The sequence below is a fragment of the Pleurodeles waltl genome, chromosome 1_2, assembly GCF_031143425.1.
Source record: "Pleurodeles waltl isolate 20211129_DDA chromosome 1_2, aPleWal1.hap1.20221129, whole genome shotgun sequence".
NCBI lineage: Eukaryota > Metazoa > Chordata > Amphibia > Caudata > Salamandridae > Pleurodeles > Pleurodeles waltl.
Genome location: NC_090437.1, coordinates 985,092,841 through 985,115,379, shown reverse-complemented (window position 1 = coordinate 985,115,379; position 22,539 = coordinate 985,092,841). Strand labels below are relative to the sequence as shown.

At 41.6% G+C, this 22,539-nt stretch overlaps 1 protein-coding gene across 1 annotated transcript in view; it reads left to right on the top strand.

Moving 5' to 3' along the window:
- NIPAL1 (NIPA like domain containing 1) overlaps positions 1-22,539 on the top strand; it is a 120,774-nt gene that overhangs the window by 81,039 nt on the left and 17,196 nt on the right. Inside the window, exon 4 of the mRNA XM_069201624.1 lies at positions 21,312-21,402. Coding sequence (XP_069057725.1) covers positions 21,312-21,402 — 91 coding nt within the window. The remainder of the gene's footprint in view (positions 1-21,311; positions 21,403-22,539) is intronic.

Below are 22,539 nucleotides of genomic sequence, written 5' to 3'. Positions count from 1 at the left end.
GATACATGATCACATAATTAAGGGAATAAATGTGTAAGGAATATAATCTATTGAGATTTAAAGTTGTATCATATAAACACAGGCTTTCAAGAGTTACAGTATTTGAAGTTAATTTATTTGTGTACTTTTATAATATAATTTTATCTTTCTCAATATTTCAATGGTGAAACACTTGTAGATAAATAGTTAAGATAATATTTTCCTATTGTGATAGTTAAAATAAAAACGAGATTTATAAGCATCTAATCAAGCAATTTACATAAAAATGATGCAATGATCTATGAACATGTCAAGTGTACAATAATATACACATATATACGCAGAGATACATGTACATAATATATATACACACATATACCTACACATACGAATACTTATATTTAACTGAAGTAAAAAATACATTTGTTAAACAAGCCTAAAGGGTATGTATATATTTTAAGATAACATAGTTATTATACATATTTGTACAAAGAATACACATATCAAGATATATACACACAATCAAATTATAACATGTTTACATACTTGGGGATATGAAGTCCATTGCTGTTTGAGTATGGTGGTTATGTAGGAAAGAGCCAACTCTTGGGTAGTCTTCTGAAGATAAGATAGTTAACTGTGGATCTTATATTTGGGGGTAATGAATTCCATAGTTTGGCTGCTTGAACAGAGAAAGATGTACTTGATATTGTCTTTTTCTTGTACAATGGTGTTTTGAGGGAAGTTACCAATCTTGAGTGGAAGTTTCTTTGTTGAATGCATGTGGTGATTGATTTGTGATGAAAAGCAGTCCTGTTCCATGTATTGCTTTGTGGATGATACAAAGCAGCTTTGAGGTGGATCTTTTTGCAGCCAGTGACCAATGGAGGACCCTCAAGGCAGGGGAGGTGTGGGCTAGTTGCTTTACAGGTAGGAGTAGTCTGGCAGCTAAGTTCTAAATGTGAAGTAGTTTTTCATAGTAAATAGAGATGATCCATGGTAGGGAACATTGGCGCAATCCTGTTAAGATAGTACAAAACAGATAGTAGCCTGCACCTTGTGTGACATTCCGAGGTGAAGAAAGATGCGACCCAGAGTTTTCATCTTGATGAAGCTTGATCTTGCTAATTTGTCCACTTGAGCATTCATTGATAACTTGGAATCCCTGGTAATTCTGAGGTTTCTTACATCCTTCGATAGTTTAGGAGGTGGTCCTAGATCGGCAGGCCAGTTGCAGAGTGGGTCATAATTTTTCCAATCACCACATGTGAGTATTTCCATTTGGAAGCAGTTTGAGATGGCTCTATGTCATCTACTGATCAAATGCTCTGAGGCATCTGAAGATTTTTGAGTTTGTACTGTATTTGGGGCATTCCAGTTTAAGGAGTATTTGTGTGTCATCTACATAGTTGTAGCATGTGAGTTGAAATTCATTGATCTTTGTCGGTAATGGCATCATGTAGATGTTGAAAACCATGGGTGAGATGGTTGAGCCTTGAGGGGCCCCAGCTTTTGTGAAGTAGAGTTTGGATGAGAAAGGGGGGCACTGAGGACATTAGTTTCGTTTTGAAGATAGTGTGTCAAAGGAAGCTGAGATGTCCAGGAGAAATAGTGCAGCAAGATCATCCCAGATGGCGATGAGGGCAGATTCAGTGCCTCTTCCTGGGTGGATTCCAGTTTGTTAGTCTGAAAGTATGGAGTTGTCGTCAATAAATTGCGACATCTGGGCGAAATCTGCTCTTTCTATCAGTTTGCCCAGGAAAGCGCCATTTGTGATTGGTCCGTAGTTGTTGGGGTCATGCAGGTCCAGGTTTGTTTTCTTCAGTAATGGGCTTATGTATGCCCTTTTAAGATCTCCAGGAAAGATTCCTACAGTTAAAGAATTATTGATGATTCTTCATACTGGTGTGGCAGCAGAGGTAGATAAAAGAATATTCTTGAAGATGTGTGGTGGACAAGGGTCAGAAGGGCTGGGTTGGCTTACTCTTGGAGGGGATTTGTGGTTGGTGCTGGTGGTTTAAATAGTAGTCCAATGTGCCCGCCTTGGTTGTGTAATGATTTGCCAGTTTGTCTGTGAAATCTTGAGTCATGGGATGAGTTCCTACCATTCATTTAGGTTTTCGAAATTTGTTGAGCATTCTGCATACTGTCTGAGTATTACCTTTTTTGAGCTTTTTGATTGTTGATTTGTATATTCTGTTAAGTTTGTGTAGTTGAAATTTGTCTTGAATGTTATTTGATTTAAGCCATGTTTGTTGCAGCCTTCTTTTTTTTTTATCTTTGTATTTCTCCAAGGTCGTTGGTTTCTTTTGTCGTGTTTTGTTTTTCTTAGTGGTGTTAAGATATCAAAAACTTCCTGTAGCCACTTGTAAAGTTTTTGAAAGGAGCTTATTTATTCTAGATCTGTGTTGGCTGTTAATTGTGTTTCTAAGAGTTAAAAACTCAGTTTGGTCCATTGTCGATTGATGGATGTATGTAAAGCGGTCTTGGGTGTGTTGATGTGTGGTGTATCTACTGTATGTTGAAAAGTTAGCAATGTGTGTCTGACTATGTGACTGGTGTGATGCTTTAAATGGTAACTAGTCATGGGTTTGCAAAAATGACATCTAGGATGTGTCCAGTGAGATGTGTGGGATTATGTACAATCTGATGTAGGTTCAATGTGACTAGGCCAGTGATTATAGCTTTTGGATGGGGCATATTGGGTTTGTCAGACCAAATGTTTAGGTCTCCACAGATGCATAGGTTGAAGTATAGTGTTATAAGGTTTGAAACTGTGTCTAAAAATGTGTCTGGGAATGTAGAATTGCTAGGTGGTGGTCTGTAAAGGAGGAGGAAGTTACAGGAGTTAGTTGGTCTAGGGTTGCATCTGCTGAGGAGGGCCTTACAACCTTGTATGGAGATGTCTGTTTTGCTGAGATTTATTGCTTGTTTGAATATAAGCGTTAGTCAACCTCTTTTGCCTATACTGTTTTGAGTGATGGTTTGATAGCCTGGAGGAATGGCTTCATCCAACACTGGGGCCATGTCATCTCCCAACCATGATTCAGTTATCAAGAGTAAGTCAGATTGTGTATCTGTTAGTAGGTCGTAGATGTGGTTCTTGTTTTTAGATGGTGATCAAGCTATTATGAGTAGAGTTTAGAGATTTTGTTTTGGTGGTGGTGTGATTTTGTTTTGTAGAGGAGTTATCACATTTTTTTTAACTTGTAGCAAGTGTGTTATTAGTGCTGATATTAACTGTATAAGGGTCACAAAAATGTTGTTTTTCTATATCGTTTTCCTCATCCAGCAGGCTTAAAAGGCATTTTGTTGGGTCTGATCGTGTCGGTGGTAGAGAAGGTAGTTGAGAGTGAGACAGTGAGTTGTGTTGTTTTTGTAGAGTAGCCTTGTTTTGTAATAGACATGAGTATGCAAAATTGTGAAGAATGGCATGTTGTTTAATTTGCTTGCATCTGTTTAGCGTGGAAGGAGTATGGGGTAAGGGTGGTGGTGGAGCATATGGGTCATATTGTAAAGCTCTAAATTGTGCAATGAATGAGAGGCAGGTGAATGAATGTTGTTGTGTCGGGGTGTTTGTGGTAGATGTTGGTGAAGAATGAGAGTTTTGGAGTAAAGTTGGTTACGGATTTGTATTATTTGTGTAGCCATGAGGGTGTGAGTGGGTGTGATGGAAAAGGTTTTGAAAGTGTATGCGAATTTGATGTGTTGATGTGTGTGTAGTTTTGCTTTTGTGCAGTAGTGGGAAGAGATATAGACATAGTGCTGTTTTGTGAAGGATTTGTATGTGAGTTACTGCTGGTGAGTGGTGTTTGAAAAGTACAGGGGTGGTGATGTGTTTTGGAGAAGAGTGTTTCTTGTGAGTATGAGGGGATTGACAAGAGTTATGATTGTTTGTATTACATTAGATCACTGGAAGAGGTAATATGTGTGGTGGATTAGAGTGTACGGAATCTATAGTTGTGTGCAATTGTAAAAAGAGGAGGAGGATGTTTGTGGATGGTGTGATGGAAGACTGAATATAGGTTTTGTCATGATAAGAAAGGGGACTGTTATGAATAAGTGGAGGACAGAGCTGGTATTTTGTATGAACAGGGAGTGTGTCTGGATGTATAAATGTTTTGTATAATGTGGTTTTATGTTTGTTTGTAATGTGTGTCTATGTTAGTGATATAGGACAGAGTTGTGTTTTGTGTGAGAAAGAAGGTACCATAGTGCTGGAGTTAGGGTACAATGGTATATAGGTCTGGTTTGTGTGGTTTTGTAGTGAATGTTGAGACATTGAAATCTGTGTGAGGTTTGCGGTGTATGAGTAGAATGCCTTTGTTGATATTGTGTTTGGGTGTTGGAGGATGTGGCAGGATCACATCCTTTCTGCAAAATTGAAAAGTGGGCAGCATCTCTGGCCCTAGGGCTGGCCCGAACATGCCGAAACAGGCAACTGCCCTTGTCCTCTCCATCCTTGCCCAAACAAGCAACTGCCCTTGTCCTCTCTGCCCTTAGCCTCGGCGCCCAGGCTGAGATGCCCTGAGACCTAGCCTTACATAGCCCTGTTGGCAATGGAACACTACCCCTAACCAATCAGAATCCAAACTGTAATCCCTAGAACCAATGGGAGACCTAGCCCTGTTAACCAATCACAGCCCTAGCCTAACAGCCAATCTAAACCAAAGCCCTAACCCTAGGTCCAATCGGAACCCTAGCCCTAGCACCAATGAGAATGCAAACCCTAGACTTTTACTCACATAGTAAACCCTAGCCCTAAAGAGCTGATCAGTACATAAACCCTAAGCTCTTAAGCCAATAGAAATACCAGCCCTAGCAACTAATCACAGCAACAGATGCAACAACCAATAGAACCTTATATAAGGAGCAAGTTACCTTAAGGCCAGGCTCCTGTGGCAGAGAGGAGGGAGCTGCTCCTCTATTCAGAATCTTCTTGGATATAGACACGCACAATCCACACTTCCAAGCTAGCAGATTCTACTTATCAGTTAAGGGGCAATTTTGAAACCACTAAAATACTGCTTGTCGTGATCTCAAATACATCACTTTTTCAAGCAACAAAACAAGTGGTGCATAGCCTTTCCAAACATAGTTTAAACCACAGAGCAGATTAAGCAGTCTCCTAAACACTCTTATTAGCCACTGAGGTGCATTTAACCTTTTGTAAGCCTGAGGAAGGGGGTAGCCTAATGCAGTCTTTGTGAAAAAATAGGAAGGAAAATTCAAACAGTCACAAGTAGAAAAAACAGCAGTTTAAAGGCACCAGGTTTTGCAGAAAAACAGGGAGCCGAATATTAACAGACACGGGTAGGGAAAACACTTTTTTTTTTTTTTTTTTTTTTTACAAATAAGAAGAGTACATAGAAAATCTGTGATCTTACCACCTTCTTTGACTCTTGCGCACTGTTCTATTTAGGTTACAGGCAAGCTGGGCTCACAAAATAGAGGTGGCTGTCTTGGGGTTCCATCCACAACCTTAATACACTAGTTCACATAAATAAGGCTGTGTATATTTTTGCAAAGCATGTTTTTTTTATCAGGGAAACAGAAAAAATGACCACAAAGAGTAGATCAAAACATTTTTCCTGTAAAATTTCAAAATAGCACAAGTATACACAATAACTAAACAATCAAATTAATTGTTTTCTTCACATTTTAACTAAATAAACACATGCTTGCACTCGGAGTCAATAACATAAGATCAAAGGGGAAGAAGAGAAGTGTTCAAAAGTGAAATGCACACTAGAAAGAAAGGAGGGAACATAAAAAAAAAGAAAACTCCCAGAAGACATCCCACCTTCTGAAGCATCCTATCTATTTCTGAGCCCAAAACATCAAAATAAAGATACTTTGTATATCCTGTACATCCGTTTTGTAACAAAAATAAAACATTTAGGGGGTCATTCTGACTCCCGCCGGCGGCGGTAACCGCACGCCCGGCGGGAGCCGCCGAATGACCGCACCGCGGTCAAATGACCGCGGCGTCCATTCTGGCTTTCCCGCTGGACTGGCGGGCGACCGCCAGAAGGCTGCCCGCCGGCCCAGCGGGAAAGCGCCTTCAACGAGGAAGCCGGCTCCGAATGGAGCCGGCTGAGTTGAAGGCGTGCGACGGGTGCAGTGGCACCCGTCGCGATTTTCAGTGTCTGCTTGGCAGACACTGAAAATCAATGTGGGGCCCTGTTAGGGGGCCCCTGCAGTGCCCATGCCAGTGGCATGGGCAGTGCAGGGGCCCTCAGGGGCCCCACAACACCCGTTACCGCCATCCTGTTCCCGGCGGTGAAAACCGCCAGGAACAGGATGGCGGTAAGGGGGTCGGAATCCCCATGGCAGCGCTGCAAGCAGCGCCGCCGTGGAGGATTCCCTGGGGCAGCGGGAAACCGGCGGGACACCGCCGGTTTCCCGTTTCTGACCGCGGCTGTACCGCCGCGGTCAGAATGCCCATGGAAGCACCGCCAGCCTGTTGGCGGTGCTTCCGCAGTCGTTGGCCCTGGCGGTCGGTGACCGCCAGGGTCAGAATGACCCCCTTAGTGATTTATTTTCACTCTTGATAGTGTAGAGGACGAAAACAGATAAAAAGCTTTTATTTGCTGTAGTAGTGTTCTGCAAAGCCAAAGTAGTGATGATCTAACAAGAAGCATCAGTAATATATTATTTACATATGTATTTTTAATTCTGAACCTTTCCGGCCATAAGAGGAAGGGTGCAGTGCATTATGGGGCGCACCGTGTAGTATACTTAATTTGTAGACATCACCTTCTCAAGAGCACTCGCACTTCTGTTTGCATCTAAACGATTATCCCACCAAACGAGTCAATAGCCTTCATCACAATTTTTTGTGGACAATCTAAGTGGCAGTACAGCACTGAGAAGTGATGGCACCTGTAGGTGCTGTTTAGCACTTGTGTTTCAATGGCTGAGTGAGTGCTGTATTCTCAATGGGTATTACACTACTGATGCTTAAGAATGGAGTAGGGGATTGTTAAGAATACGCTTTTCACTTCAAAGATTCTTCATAAACCTTTAGACCCCAGAAGCTTAAAACTGCCTGGAATTAATGTGACTTCGAAGTGATTGTCACCACAGCCAAGTGATCTAGTGCCAACCACAACAAATGCTGGGATTTCTTGTCTGATTGGGGGGTGGGTGGGGCAGAGAGACATGAAAGGAAAGGCTTTTCCATTCTGCAGCCCGATCGCATAGTGATCGGGCTGCAGGAATGCCCACTAGACACCATAGATATTGTTTACATAAGGTAAACAGTAAAGGGGAGCGACTCCTTGGGCAAGGGTCGCTCTCCTGGGTAGCTTTTTTTTGTTAGGGCTTTTCTGCCCAAACCCCTCCCTCCCCCCCCGGGGGCAGATCAGCTTATTTTTCTTTTCTAGGGGGGGCAGAAACCACTAGACACCAGTTTTTTTTTTTTACAGTTTGAGAGCAACCCCTTAGGCAAGGGTCGCCCACCTAGGGGCAAATGTATTTTAGGCCATTTCTGCTCATCTTGGGGGTGCAGAAACCACAGCGGGGGCAGAAATCCCACCTGAGACCAGGGAAGAATTGTTTTAAAAAAAGAAGGTGAGGGTATGGGGACAAAGCTGTTCTGCCCCCCCGGTGGGCAGATGGGGCAATTGTCCTCGATCCACTCCCCTGGGGGCAGAAAGCCTACTAGATGCCAGGGAATTGAAAAAAAACAAAAAAATAGTGGGGGGGTGGCTACCAACCAGTACGGGCATGATTATGCCCCCACCAACTGAAGGGGGTAACAGTCTTTCAGCTCTCCCCCACACACTAAAAATATCTTATCCCAACGGGAAACAGGAGGACATTTGATTATTTTGGGTTTTGATTTTACATTTGGGCCATGGGAGCTTGGCTAATTCTAAAATAGTCCCACTTGGAATGGTGAGGGCTGCACTTTCTACGAGATCTAGACACATCTGAAAACTAAACATCTGGGTGAGTCCAGGGTGGTGTGCTTCACATGCCCCCATACCATTTTCTTCCCCACAGTGCCCTGCAAACCTCCAACTTGGCTTGAAATCACACATTTTCACCACATTTTTGTGATGGATACTTCTGGAATCTGCAGGAATCCTCACAATTCCTACCACCCAGCATTGTTGCACATATACCAATGAAAATTCTGCCCCTCTTGTGCCTAAGAATTTTTTTTTTCAAACTGCCTTTTTGGACCAGCTTTGGTTCCCCCTCAATTTTGCCATGTTTTTGGCTCTTCCCTGTCACAGGCGCTTAGCCTACCTACACAAATGAGGTATCATTTTTATTGGGAGACTGAGGGGAACGTTAGATGGTGGGAAAGTTGTCATGGTCACTGATTCCACACAGAACTGTGGGGAAAATGTGATATTTTAGCTACACTGGAAGTTTGCTGAGGAATCTGGATAAGAAAACACTGGGGGAGCCATGCAAGTCACAACTCCATGGACTCCCTCGGGTGTCTAGTTTTCAGAAATGTCTGGGTTTGGTAGGTTTCCCAAGATGGCTGCTGAGCCCAGGACCAAAATGGCAGGTGCCCACGCAAAAACTGTTTTGTATTTGATAATTTTGATGTGTCCTTGTCTTGTTTTGGGGCATTTCCTGTCGCGGGCACTAGACCTAACCACACAAGTGAGGTACCATTTGTATCAGGAGATGTGGGGGAATGCTGGGTAGAAGGAAGTTTGTGGCTCCCCTCAGATTCCAGAACTTTGCAGCAACGAAATATGAAGAAAAAGTGTTTTTTGGGCAAATTTTGAGGTTTGGTAAGGATTCTGGGTTTTAGAACCTGGTGAAAGCCCCACAAGTCAACCCCATCCTGGGTTCCCCAGGTATCTAGTTTTCAGAAATGACCAGGTTTGCTAGGTTTTTCCAGGTGCTGGATGAGCTAGAGGCCAAAACCACAGCTAGGCACTTTGCAAAAAACATGTCCGTTTTCTTTGGGAAAATGTAATATGTCTATGTTGTGTTTTGGGGCATTTCCTGTCGCGGGCACTAGGCCTACCCACACAAGTGAGGTACCATTTTTATCATGAGACTTGGGGGAATGCAGGGTGGAAGGAAATTTGTGGCTCCTCTCAGATTCCAGAACTTTCTATCACCGAAATGTGAATTGCACATTTTGAGGTTTGCAAAGGAGTCTGGGTAACAGAACCTGATGATAGTGCCACAAGTTACCCCATCCTGGACTCCCTTATGTGTCCAGTTTTCAAAAATGCACAGGTTTGGTAGGTTTTCCTAGGTGCCAGCTGAGCTAGAGACCAAAATCCACAGATAGGCACTTTCCAAAAGACACATCAGTTGTCAATGTAAAAATTTGATGTGTCCATGTTGCGTTTTGGGGCATTTCCTGTCGCGGGCACTAAGCCTACCCACACAAGTGAGGTACCATTTTTATCATGAGACTTGGGGGAATGCAGGGTGGAAGGAAATTTGTGGCTCCTCTCAGATTCCAGAACTTTCTATCACCGAAATGTGAATTACACATTTTAAGGTTTGCAAAGTATTCTGGGTAACAGAACCTGGTGAGAGCCCCACAAGTCACCCCATCCTGGATTCCACTAGGTGTCTAGTTTTAAAAAAATGCACAGCTTTGGTAGGTTTCCCGAGGCGTTGGCTGAGCTAGAGGCTAAAATCCACAGCTAGGTACTTTCCAGAAAACACATCAGATTTCAATGCAAAAATGTGATGTGTCCATGTTGCGTTTTCTGTCGCAGGCATTAGGCCTACCCACACAAGTGACGTACCGTTTTTATCGGGAGACTTGGGGGAACACAGAATAGAAGAACAAGTGTTATTGCCACTTGTCTTTCTCTAAATTTTTCACTTCCAAATGTAAGACAGTGTGTAAAAAGACATCTATTTGAGAAATGCCCTGAAATTCACATGCTAGTATGGGAACCCCGGAATTCAGAGATGTGCAAATAAACACTGCTTCTTAACACCTTATCTTGTGCCATTTTAGAAACACAAAGGTTTCCTAGGTACCTATTTTTCACTCTTTATATTTCACCAAATTAATCGCTGTATAGTTGGTATACAATGAAAACTCATTGCAAGGTGCAGCTCCTTTATTGGCCCAGGGTTCCTAGGGTTCTTGATGAATCTACAAGCCGTACATATCCCCGCAACCAGAAGAGTCCAGTAGACGTAACGGTATATTGCTTTAGAAAAATCTGTCATAGCTGAAAAAAGACATAGAAGAAAACTTGGACAGAATTTGCTCTTTTTCCACCCCAATTTCAATATTTTTTTATTTTATCTGTTACTTTCTGTAGGAAAATCTTGAAGGATCTACACAAATGACCCCATGCTGAATTCAGTTGTGTCTACTTTTTGGAAATGTTTAGCTGTCCTGTGTCTACTTTTTGGAAATGTTTAGCTGTCCGGGACTCAGCATTGCTTTCACATCCATTTTTGTCACAAACTGGAAGGAGGCTGAAAGCACAGAAAATAGTAAAAGTGTGGTATGTCCCAGTAAAATGCCAAAATTGTGTTGAAAAATGTGGTTTTCTGATTCAAGTCTGCCTGTTCCTGAAAGCTAGGAAGATGGTGATTTTAGCACCATAACCCCTTTGTCGGTACCATTTTCAGGGGAAAAAAAACACAAGCTTTCTTCTGCAGCCCTATTTCCCATTGTTTTTACAACAAAAATGTAGCTGTATTTTGGCTAATTTCTTGGTCTCCTCCAGGGAAACCCACAATCTCTGGGTACCTCTGGAAAACCTAGGATGTTGGAAAAAAGGACGCAAATTTGGCATGGGTAGCTTATGTTGACAACAAATTATGAAGGCCTAAGCATAAACTGCCCCAAATAGCCAAAAAAGTCTCGGCACCTAAGGGGAAAGGCCTGGCAGGGGTTAGGTGAAACAAATAGAGATATAGATGTTACGCTATTAGGAGTGACATGGTGTGCCCACCAGGTTTCTCTCAACATTTCATTCAGGGCTGTCTTATTCAAGAGCGCACACTGTGGATAATTTGTATCATCTTATTCATATTCTCTGCTACACCATTGGCTTGAGGTGAATAGATGGCTCTCTTGAAATGAGTTATTGACAATTCCTTATGAACATTTTTCATTTCACGGATACAAATTGCACCCCAATATCAGTTATAAGAGTTTTCGGACAACCCCTCCCTAGCAAATTGTCTTTTTAAAAATGTGATTACTATTTTAGTGTTTATCATAGCCACACACTTCGTGACCACCAACTTAGAAGTATAGTCTACCAGCAGCAAAAAATATTGTTCATCATTGGCTAGCAGATCAAATGGCCATGCTATATCAGGACTTAGCTTAGTCCATGACTTCACTTGAACCTCAACAGGTGAGAGAGGAACTGTGTGAGTTTTCTTTGTTTTGTCATTATTCGCACAATGCCAACAATCCTTTACCACCACTTCAACCTCTTAATCCATTCTTGGTCACCATTACCATTCAGGCAAATGAGCCTTGGTCATATTTCTCCCTAGATGTCCTTCATGAGTCAACTTAATTAACTTCTATCTCAAAACATCAGGAGGTACGACCCGTTCCCCTTTAATACTTTCCCATCACTAATGCTAAGTTTATCTTTTACACAAAGAAATCCTAACATATTAGTTGGTATATCTTTCTTGTTTGGCCAACCATTTAAAATGAGTTATTTTAATGTGGATAGTTCTAAGTCGTTTGAAATACCATTATCCCACTCACTTTCCTCCAGGGCTTTCTTACATACCCAATCTACAGCTACTTCTTCACACACATCTACACTCTGGTTGATTGGCAGTCTAGAGAGACAAACTGCCATTGCATTTCCTGCTCCAGGTATATACTCAACTGTAAAATTATAACTGGTCAATCCATCTGACCACCTCCTGATCCTAGGGGATACATTCTCCATCTCCTTACATAGGAACATATGAGTAAGTGGTCGATGATCCGATCTGACCACAAATGGTATTCCCCATTAACAAAACTTAAAGTAGATAATTGCCCAATATACAGCTAAGGTCTCTCATTGAAAAACTGAGTAATACTCTTCAGCTCCTTTTAGCGAGTGAGATGCAGAAGCTATCACTTTCATTTCACCATCCACCATTTGGGCTAAAACTGCACCCAAACCCTTCAGACTGGCATCGGTCAATAAAATTGTTCTCCTGTGAGCATCAAAATGTCTCAAAGTTGGTAATCTTCCAATGCTGCATTTAATACTGTTGAAAGACTGATCACATTCTTCAGTCCAGTTGAACTGGGCACCCTTCTTTAGCAGAAACCTCAATGGTCGAGAAACACTAGCAAACGTTTGGATACATTTTGAACAAAATTCTGCCAAACCAAGAAATTATCGTACTCTGTCTTTGTTTTCTGGTTTGGGAGCTTCCACAATACTGTTTGCCAAATCAATTTTTGGACTTATACCTTCACCTGAGATAATGTGCCCCAGATAAGTTACAGTGGATACGCTGAACTTACAATTTTCCTTTTTTATCACCAAGCCTGCATTCTACAAGTGCTCCAGCACCTTCCACAATACTTCTTCATGTTCACATTGGCTTCGTCCATAGACCAAACTATCATCCTGGAAAAACAAAACCTTGTCCAACCCTTCTAACACTTTCTTCATGACCCTTTGGAAGCATGCCTCTATAGAAGCCAGTCCAAAGGGCACCTGGATTAATCTAAATGCTCTCAAAGAGGTTACAAATGATGTTAATGGTCTAGAATCAGGGTGGAGCATAATCTGGTGGTAAGCAGAGGACAAATCCATCACAATGATTAAAGTCAGAGTTTCAGAGATATTCGGTAATGGTTGACGATCAACCCAGATGTGTTTATTAGATCCTCTCAAGTCAACACACACACAAATCCTTTGGTGCTAGAACTATGGGGATCAACCACTCTGAGCACTCAATTTCTTCAATAACTCCTATTTCCATTACATTTTTAGATTCTTGTTTGAGTGGTGCTAACATCATATGAGGAACTATCCTTACTTTAGATACACATGGTATTGCACTGTTGTTTAGAACAATTCTATGTTCAAAATTCTTTAGTAACTCTAAATCATCTCCAAATATTTTAGAAAACCTAGAAACTATCTTATCTGAGAATCCGTCATTCGCCACTATTAACACTTTCTGTTTGGAATTTGGATTTAATATTATCCCCATGTCCCTTTGATGCCTCCAACCTAAAAGGTTTTCACACCTTTTAGCTATATACACTGTACAAGTTGTTTCACGCTCATCCAACTGAATTCTCATCACTGAATAACCCAAAACATATTTTTTCTTTCCTCCATACCCAACAGGATTTATATTTGGTAGTAGTAATTCAATTTCTCCATTCCCAAATATTGAGTTCCATTTCTTGTCACCAATCATCATGTATGGTGTTCCAGAATCAGCGAGTACAACAACTTTTTTCCTCCCACTACAATTTCACATTCCAGCATTTCTATTGCATCTGCGCCCACACATCTATCATCCTTTGTACGGAAAATAATTTTTTCTTCAAATTGTTTTTCTTCTTCTTCAATACAACTCACTACCTGTTGTTTATTCCATCTACTCCATAGTTCCCTTTCTTACCACATCTCTTGCAGACTTCTAACCTTGCAAACCATTCAGGACTATTAGAAATATTCCCTTCCGTCCCACATCTAAAACATCTCACACCTCCACTTTTGTTGATGTTAGACTATCATTTTTAGAAAATTCCTTCTCAAATTTTTTATCTCCCTCCTTGCTCTTCATTCTCTCATGTTTGTCTACTTCCGTCTCTATATTTCTACCAACTCCCCTTATTTAATTCACAGACTCATCCACAAGCATGTTGCCTTTTTCTTTTTCATCATGCATTTTACACACCCACATACTAGTATTCTCCATTCCTTCAACTATAGATATTGTCTCTTATCCCATCATGCTAGACAGAACGTCACATGCTCACGATGCCATCATTATTCTCGCAGACAGCAACAAGAGCACATCTCTCTCCCGACTCAGTGCCTTCAACCAGTCTCACACATACCAAAGTTCACTCATGCCGCGGCTCAGTTCACTGCCTTTAACCGGTCGTAACACACACCAAAGTTCTGCCCACACCTCTGGTCACCAAAAACATACACAATGGTTCCACTCTCTCTTGGTGGCTCCCCACTCACCTCAGTGTCCACAATATCACTTCATAAGACGCTTAATATGTATTGCATGGGTTCCGATTCATCTAGGATTTTGGCAACAGCTTCTCCCTCATTGCCAGTGTTAAGAATACACTTTTCAGTTGAAAGATTCTTCATAAACCTTTATTAGGTTTGTAGCATGTTTATTCAACCTCCTCAGGCAGCGAACCGATCGTAACTGACCACATTCAAATTTCCTCCAGAAGCTTGACACTGCCTGGAATGACGTGACCTCAAAGTGATTGTCACCACATTCCAGCCAAATGATGTAGTGGAAACCACAACAGGGATCTCTTCTGAGGGAAACACCTTGATGAGATCTTAATGAGGGAGTTGGATGGCTGACCCAGGGATGGGGACTGGCACTGACAAATATCTGTCTTCTCTGGCCATCTATCTGGTGTTGGAATTTCTGAATTTGAACAATAACTTTTTTTTAGATCTTCTTTGGACATTGGCAGAGAGCAGGTGTCTGTTTCGCGCCTAGGTGACAAGTTTGAAGTGGAAGGCTGTAGCATCACTAAAGAGGCAATGAGCCATTAAACTTCATATGTCCTTTCGCGAAGATCCTGTTAAGGTCTTTCTGCGGCCAAGATACTTTATTTTACTAAGAATATGGGTCACAGATCACCTCCCTTTAGGACTCTGCTAGGCTGAGCAGAGAGTATTTCTATGATCAATAATCATGAGGGGGGCGCAGTGTGGAATGATGCTTGTGGGAGATAGTGGGGAGACGTTTCTTGAGTACCCTGAGGTGCAGAGGGTCCCATTGGCACGTCATTAAATTAGCTAGGCATACTGAGGTCACAGTGAAAGAATGCTCTAAGTACCTCTTGCATTTGTGGTGAACATGGAAGAATAATGCAAGCACATTGGGGTATGCAGAAGCGTGCATCTAAGTGCACATGGGTGGAGCATAGCATCAAGATTACAGACAATGGGTCATTCACTTGTAGATGCACTTGGATACATGTTTGGATGGTATAGGTCAGAATAAAAGCAAACTCAGGTTGAAATCAAGTGACTTCAAATTTGAACCAGTTTTAGGGTGAAAGGTCATTGAGTTTTTTTGATCTCCATTCAGGTAACGTATTTGGGCACATGATTCATAAGTGCTACTTAGGGACTGCCAGGTGTACAAGCTGCCATCCGTGTTTCCCTCTTTTTACACCTGGCACTGTCTTTGGTACCACTGGTCGCAATGGTAAAAAGGCAGCAGGAGGAACAGAATACAAACACCCTGAAGAACTCTGTTTTATTTCTGTATGTTCGTCTGCATGGTAGTGCCGTAAATCGTCAGTACAAACCAAGAGGCTGTTGATGGGCTAAGAGTGGAAAAAGAAGAGAGACGAATGTGTATGTCATCTGGGGTGAAAGGGTGCATTATGTCACATTCTATACCCCTGCCATTTTGGCTAATCAGAGTCCATTTTGTAAGGCAAAAGCCTGAAGTAACAGCAACTAAGGCTAGCACCTTGTGGTTAAGCGTCATCACACTCAGCCTAGCAGATCTACCTTTGTTAGTGCTGTCGGGTACAACTGGCCTCTGGAAAAAAAATGTAAATTCAACACCTAAATTGTATCTGTTGTACACATGAGCCGGTGTTGTGTAATATTTGGTATCCCCTTTGAATCGTGTATCACTTGGTCTTCTGCTGTTTTCGGAAACAAAACTCTGCCAGAGCAGGATCAGACAGAAGCAGCAGATCTCTTCTGTGGTACCACATTAGCCTGCAGGAAGAGACACTTCAAATGTTTTTCAACTGTTCTTGTTCTGTGACAGAAGTATTTACTCAACTCTGCTTGCAAAGGTTCTTTTATATGGTGCATGTACTTGAAATGTCCATTTGATGACAAGCACTCTGTCCAGGCGTCTATCTGTTCTTTCTTCTTTCATTATTCCTATTTTCTAATCTCAAGAAAGGTATGGAACGCTGCACACCTTTGTAGTCTGGCTTCAAAAGTCTTTCTGCATGCTAAGGTATCCTGTTTCTTCCGCTACTACATTCTTTAAAAAGAAGAAAGGTGCAGAAATGTGGCTTAACTAGATGTACAACAAATCACATGGGCACCTACCAATCAACACACTTTTCCAGTTTGCATGTGTTTTTTCCATGCAAAAGTCAAATCAAGGCATGAGATGTGTATATCCAGATTCTCAAAGTACTGCTGTGCTAGCACAGTTTGTGCTGCATTAGTGCAATGTATACTATGCCCATGTTGTAGGGGAAGAGTGCAATGGACTCTGGGGTTATTTTGCTATGTTAGACCTGTCAGCTCATGGCATGGTTTCCCTAGCCTTTTTGGCTTGTGACCTCCTGTTTTGATCCGGTGCTGAATTTAGTTTTTGCTGGCTTTAGGACTCTGGACACTTTACCACTGCTGACCAGTGCTCAAGTGCAAATGCTCTCTGTCTAAATATTATTGGTGATTGGTTGATCCATGATTCACATATTTGATTTTCCAGTAAGTCCCTAGTATAGTGCACCAGATGTGCCCCAGGCTTGTAAATCAAATGCTACTAGTGGGCCTGCAGCACTGATTGTGCCACCCACGTTTGTAACCCTGCAGACATGTCTCAGGCTTGCAATTCCAATGTCTGTGAGTGGAGGTTTAAACTGCCAGTTTGCCTTGGCAAGTGCACCCACTTGCTAGGACCAAACTTTCCCTTTTACTACATGTAAGTCACCCCCATGATAGGCCCAAGGCAGCCCCATGGGCAGGGTGTGATGCATTCAAACGGTAGGACATGTACTGGTGTGTTTTACATGTCCTTGTAGTGAAATACTGCTAAATGAGGTTTCACTGTTGCAAGGACTATTTTTCATGGGGATTGTCTTGAAATATATTTTAAGTGTAATATACCATTGGGAGAAGATAGATATGTGGAGTTTGTGGTCTCTGAACTCACAATTTAAAAATGCATCTTTTGGTGAATTTGGCTTTTAATTTGCAAGTTTGAGAATGCCACTTTTAGAAAGTGAGCATTTTCTTGCTTAACCATTATGTGCCTCTGTCCGGCTGTGGAACATACGTATGGGTCAGGATGACAGTCTGCAGTTTGTGAATTCGCTTTAGACAGTCACACAAAGGGAGCTGAGGTGTGCCCCACATATCCTGGTGGATCTTCCTGGGCTTCAGTGGTGAAAGAGCTGGCACTTGCATCTGAATAGGGCTTTGCCTGCCCTTACACAATGCAGTCTCCAACCCCCTGGAGTGTGTCTGGGGCCAGGGCACTACAAAGACTTTCCTTTGAGGTATGTGTACTTCAAAGGCAGAAATGAGTATAAGTATTGGACCTTTGAGTCCACAACTTTAGAACACTTCTGGATTGAGGACATTCTGCCAGGAAGAAGAGCTATATGCCGTAGGAGGGACTGCCACTCTGCCTATTGCTTTGCTGTGCTGGCTGCTGCTTGCAGCTTCTGCCCTGGGAGTGAAAGGACTGGGCTTTGCTTTCTACACCCTGCTTTCTGTGGTTCTCCCAGGGCTTGAACTGAGCTTGCCTCCTGTTAGAAGTCTCTAGGACATCAAAGACTTCACCTGCCAGTGCCTAGATTCTTCTGCTGAGACTCCTGACTTGCCAAGTGGTGCCAACTCCAGTCCCTGGATCCTTGGAAGTGTAAGCTGGAGACCTAAAGAAGAAAAACGATGCACCAATGCGTTGCATCAGAAAAATTGACACAGAGTCTGTCCTGTGGCTGAAGAATCGATGCAGCACCTGTCTCTCGGCTGCAGAATCAATACAGCGCCAGTTTACCCACGGTTTCATCACCACAGCTTGTCTGGATTTTTCATGCATCGGCCCCGGGGTGTCAATTTCTCATCGACCCTGCACAGCAGTAAGGAACCAAGGCTGTGTGTTTGGAAATCAATGCATCTCCTTTCCTGTGAGGAAAGAATTGATGCATCACTTCCCCTGCCAGAAAGGAACCAAAACATCGCCTCTCCTGCAAGGAAACAATCAACACGTCACCTGTCCTGCACAGTAAGGAACCAACGCATCACTTTGCTTTTTGGCACCTCATCTCCCCTGCGGTCCGCATTATCTTTGTTGTTGACGCATCCCAGGTACTTTGTGCTAAAAAGATACAACCATTGATTCCTGTGGATTAAGACTTACTAAAACCTTTAAAAAGTGATATCTTTACTTGTGTATGTTGGAATTTTGTCATTTTGGTCTTGTTTTATTCAGATATATATTGGCTATTGTTCTAAACTTGTGTGGAGTCATTTCGTAGTGTTTTCACTGTGTTACTTTGTGTGCATGTGTGTACAAATACTTTACACATTGCCTGTGGGATAAGCCTGACACCTCGTGCTAAGCTACCAAAGGTATGAGCAGGGGTTATCTTAGCTGTGTGGCTCCCTTGCCCTGACTAGAGTGAGGGTCGCTGCTTGGACAGGATGCAAACCACTGCCAACTTGAGACTCCATTTCTAACAGTATGTCAGATGTCAGGACTACTTACGTTAGCAGCTCTTCATCCCTCCAGACATGCATGAAGAAATAAATAATAAATACCCAAAAAAGAGGCTGACCGGATGCTTGAATGCTGTGGCTGAAGGGCCTGACATCTCTGATGCATGTGATTTAATGGAAAAATGAAAACTGAGAAAACACTTTGGAGCAAACCAAATCAAGGAAAATTAATTTTAAGGAAATGCAAATAAATAAAAAATGAAAGGAAACATTTTAAAGGAAAGACTGTTTTAAGGCAAAATCCACAATTATGTTAAACTTGGCGGCAAATAGGACCAGTGAGGAGCTCTTCGGTTCAGGGATGAATAATGTTTAGGAGTGATGAGGGTTTTTAGGGTTCGGGAATGAGTGGAGTTCAGTAACAGAAAGGGGTTTTTAGGTTCAAGGATGGGTGGAATTTAGAGGAGGTGACAAGCTTGTAGAGTTCACAGATGAGTGGAGTTTCCACGTGTGATGTGTTTTTAGGGTTCAGGGATGGGTAGAGTGTAATGGGTTGAGAGGTTTTGGGGTTCATTGATGGGTAGATTTTAAGGGTGGTAAGGATTCGGGGATGGGTGAAGTTTCGATAGAGAAAGGGGCTCTTAGGGTTCATAGATGGGTAGAGTTTATGGGTGGTGACAGCTTTTTAGGCATCATGAATGGGTGGTGTTTATTGAGGATTGGGTTGTGAGGGGTCAGGGATTGATGATGTTTATGGATGGTGAAGGGTCAGCAAGTTAAAAGCATCCAAAGTAATTGTTGGACATTCTAAAATATATAAATCAGAAATAATGCCCCATGAAGTAAAACACAGAAATAAATACCTCAGATTAAACTTTTTCTGAAAGATCTGTAACCTTTGTGTTTATGCAGTAAAAAATAGGTATGCAAAACCCAATTTCGAAATAGACATTCTATGAATTGGTTTGTCTGAAATAGTAAATGCCATTCATTCTGAAAATGTCCATTAAACAGTTTGGATGAAATGGTTTCTGAGTAATGGTTTTCCATCAAATTGTTTATCTATGAAATCACATACCACCGACAGTACAGCAGGTGGCCTTACCTCTTTGTCCTCTCAAAATACTCATGTCTCCCTTGTGACTATAGAACCTGTTTGTTATAGGCCACTAAACATTAACCTGTGTATGTTGCACATCAATGATATGTGCTTCCAGCTTCAGAAATTGGGTATATGGATACTATTTCTGTGTTGCAGGATAAACATTGTCTGTAGAACACAGGGCACAGAACAAGCTACTCATACTTTATAGGTTAGCAGGATTATTATGGAAGTTTTCTCATGACTCACAATATGTTTGAGTGTAAACAAATATGGGGCCAATAAGTGACGCTTTATAAGTCTGAGAAGAGCCAGTGAGCTCCTGCTTTTTTGATACATACAGAAAATGGTCTTAGTGCCAGGCTCCTTCAGCCATTGGCCTGTGTAGGCTAACGCCTTTCAGTCTTTGCATGTCCAATATGTCTATCATGTTGTGGGTCTGCACACTGCATTTTGCAGATGTTTGCATTTTCTAGTTAGCAAAGAAATAAGTTGTGGGCTTTTTTTAAATCTGTCTTCTTTTGTGCTCACGATTTCTTTAAATTTGTTATATTTTAATATCAAAAATATGTCTTTTCCATTTACCAAAACCTCAGAGGACGGTCAAGGACATTCTCATTAGTCTCGAACTGGTTTGAGACTGAATACAAACCTCTGTAGAGTACATTTTAGCACAGAGAACTGGATCTGGATGACTTATCCACGCTGTGCAAAAGAAATAAAGAGACACATTGTTATTTTATTGTCCTGATATTCTAGCACTGATTCTTTTCTATCTATTTTGAACATTTATACTCTTATTAGGTTTCTGACCTAATGTTGTATTAGAGAGATGTTAAAGAACAAAATGTAGAACTAGAGTATTTCCTTTTTGTTATTTCTGTTGTGAATGAATTGTTGGTCTTCGTTCTTACATAGTTTCTTCTTTTCCTACCAAGGGGCCAAAATGGCAAGGGAGATCTAAGCACTGAGACTGAATGAAGAAAGATTCTTATAGTTATTTAAGAGTTGAGCTATAGCTTATGGAAGGAACACAGAATTTAATTACTTTTGTGTTAGGTGCCCACTAATGTTAGGATTTGCATGTATGTTGCCCTTGTTGTATGATGTGCTGGAGCTGTATGGTGGACTTTGGCGCAAATTGTGATGTACTTTAGCTCCACATCTCTGAATGCAGATGACTACACTTATAGTTTAAGTACACAGCATTTTCAATACACAAATGTATCAAACTATTTGCATTACACAAACGTATCAAACTATTTGCATTACACAAATGTATCAGTTTACTATGGTTTTATTCTCCTCTTTTTCCACAAATAGTGTTTTTTTTTTAGCTGCAGGGATAAGTACCTAAAGCTATAGGATACCACAGTCGCAGTCATTGTGTAATGTGAATCTTAGCTGCAGCTCATGATAATTCCACTCACTCCATGGTAGCTGAGCTGGCATGTAACAGAGTGCTGGAGTACAGGCTGTGAACAGACTCAATATCACTTTCGTAGTTGACAGTTTTTCTCAAACCTTCATCTCATGAAAACTTGTAATGCTTTTAACCATAATATGAAGTGAATATCACCCTCGGTTTTTAAAATCCACTAACACAGACATAAACGTGTACATACTTTTTGTGTTTATAGTGGGAGTTGGAGAGGCCGCCAATTTTGCAGCCTACGCCTTTGCACCTGCGACTCTGGTCACCCCTTTAGGTGCCCTCAGTGTTCTTATCTGGTAAGTACCTACTTTCAGAATGTCTTTTCGGAAATTGCTTGACAGCAGCTCAGTTCAGCTCATCAGATTCTTATTTTCGTTTTGCAAGTGCTCACAATCTTTAAGTTTATTGGGAAGTGGAGGATTGGGCTGGTTACAACATGGTATCAAATTGGAGTTTGCTTGAAGATGCACAAAGCTCAGGCATGTGTTTAATACAAAGTCAATGACTGAGTTTGTTACTTTCTTGTTCTGATGACGATATAGTGTTAAAGATACAAAGCAATGATGACTCAAAACTTTCACTTAGGCTGCATCACAGAATGCATCCAATGTGATTTCCTGTCTCAACATAGATGATGTGTTTATGTTTAGGATTTATAAAATCCCCCTACTTTTGAATCACTGCATATGAGAACATCCTGGCGTGGGTTATGTACCTGTCAGTGTTACATTGATCCAAGTCGGATGATGAGATGGGAGCCAGACACATTTCTGTGACGAAGAGGCACTTATGATTGTCTTGTGCAATGAGGTTTGCTATGCTTTTATATATATATATGTATATATACTGTAGATTGCTGTGCTTATATGTATATTGGCATATATAGATGCTTGTTTTGGGTATTTGTATACAACAAATCTAGTCAAAAGGCAGTGGAGCTCTGTATAGGCTAAAAAATAAAAGACAAAGGGGGTTATGCTAACTTTGGAGGAGGTGTTAATCCATCCCAAAAGTGACGGAAAAGTGACGGATTTACCACCAGCTGTATTACGAGTCCATTATATCCTATGGAACTCGTAATACGGCTGGTGGTATATCCGTCACTTTACCGTCACTTTTGGGACGGATTAACACTCCTCCAAAGTTAGAATAACCCCCAAAGTCATCTACTGATTCAAGCGGTGGCTGGATTCTAAAAGCAGAAGTGGACTGTTACTTCATCATGATATTTTGTTCTTTAGAGAGGTTTGTGTCAACTTTTTGAACTGGAGCAGTAGTAAGGGTGGATTTCTATATCCCGGGTGCATAAATAGAGTAGGCCATTAGCCTTGTCTAGATAGGTGGGGGTCCCAGCAGTGAGGGTTTTGTACATAATGCAGCTGCTTTTGAAGATGGTGGGGGCATCCTAGCTTCCATCCAAATGCCCAAGGTGT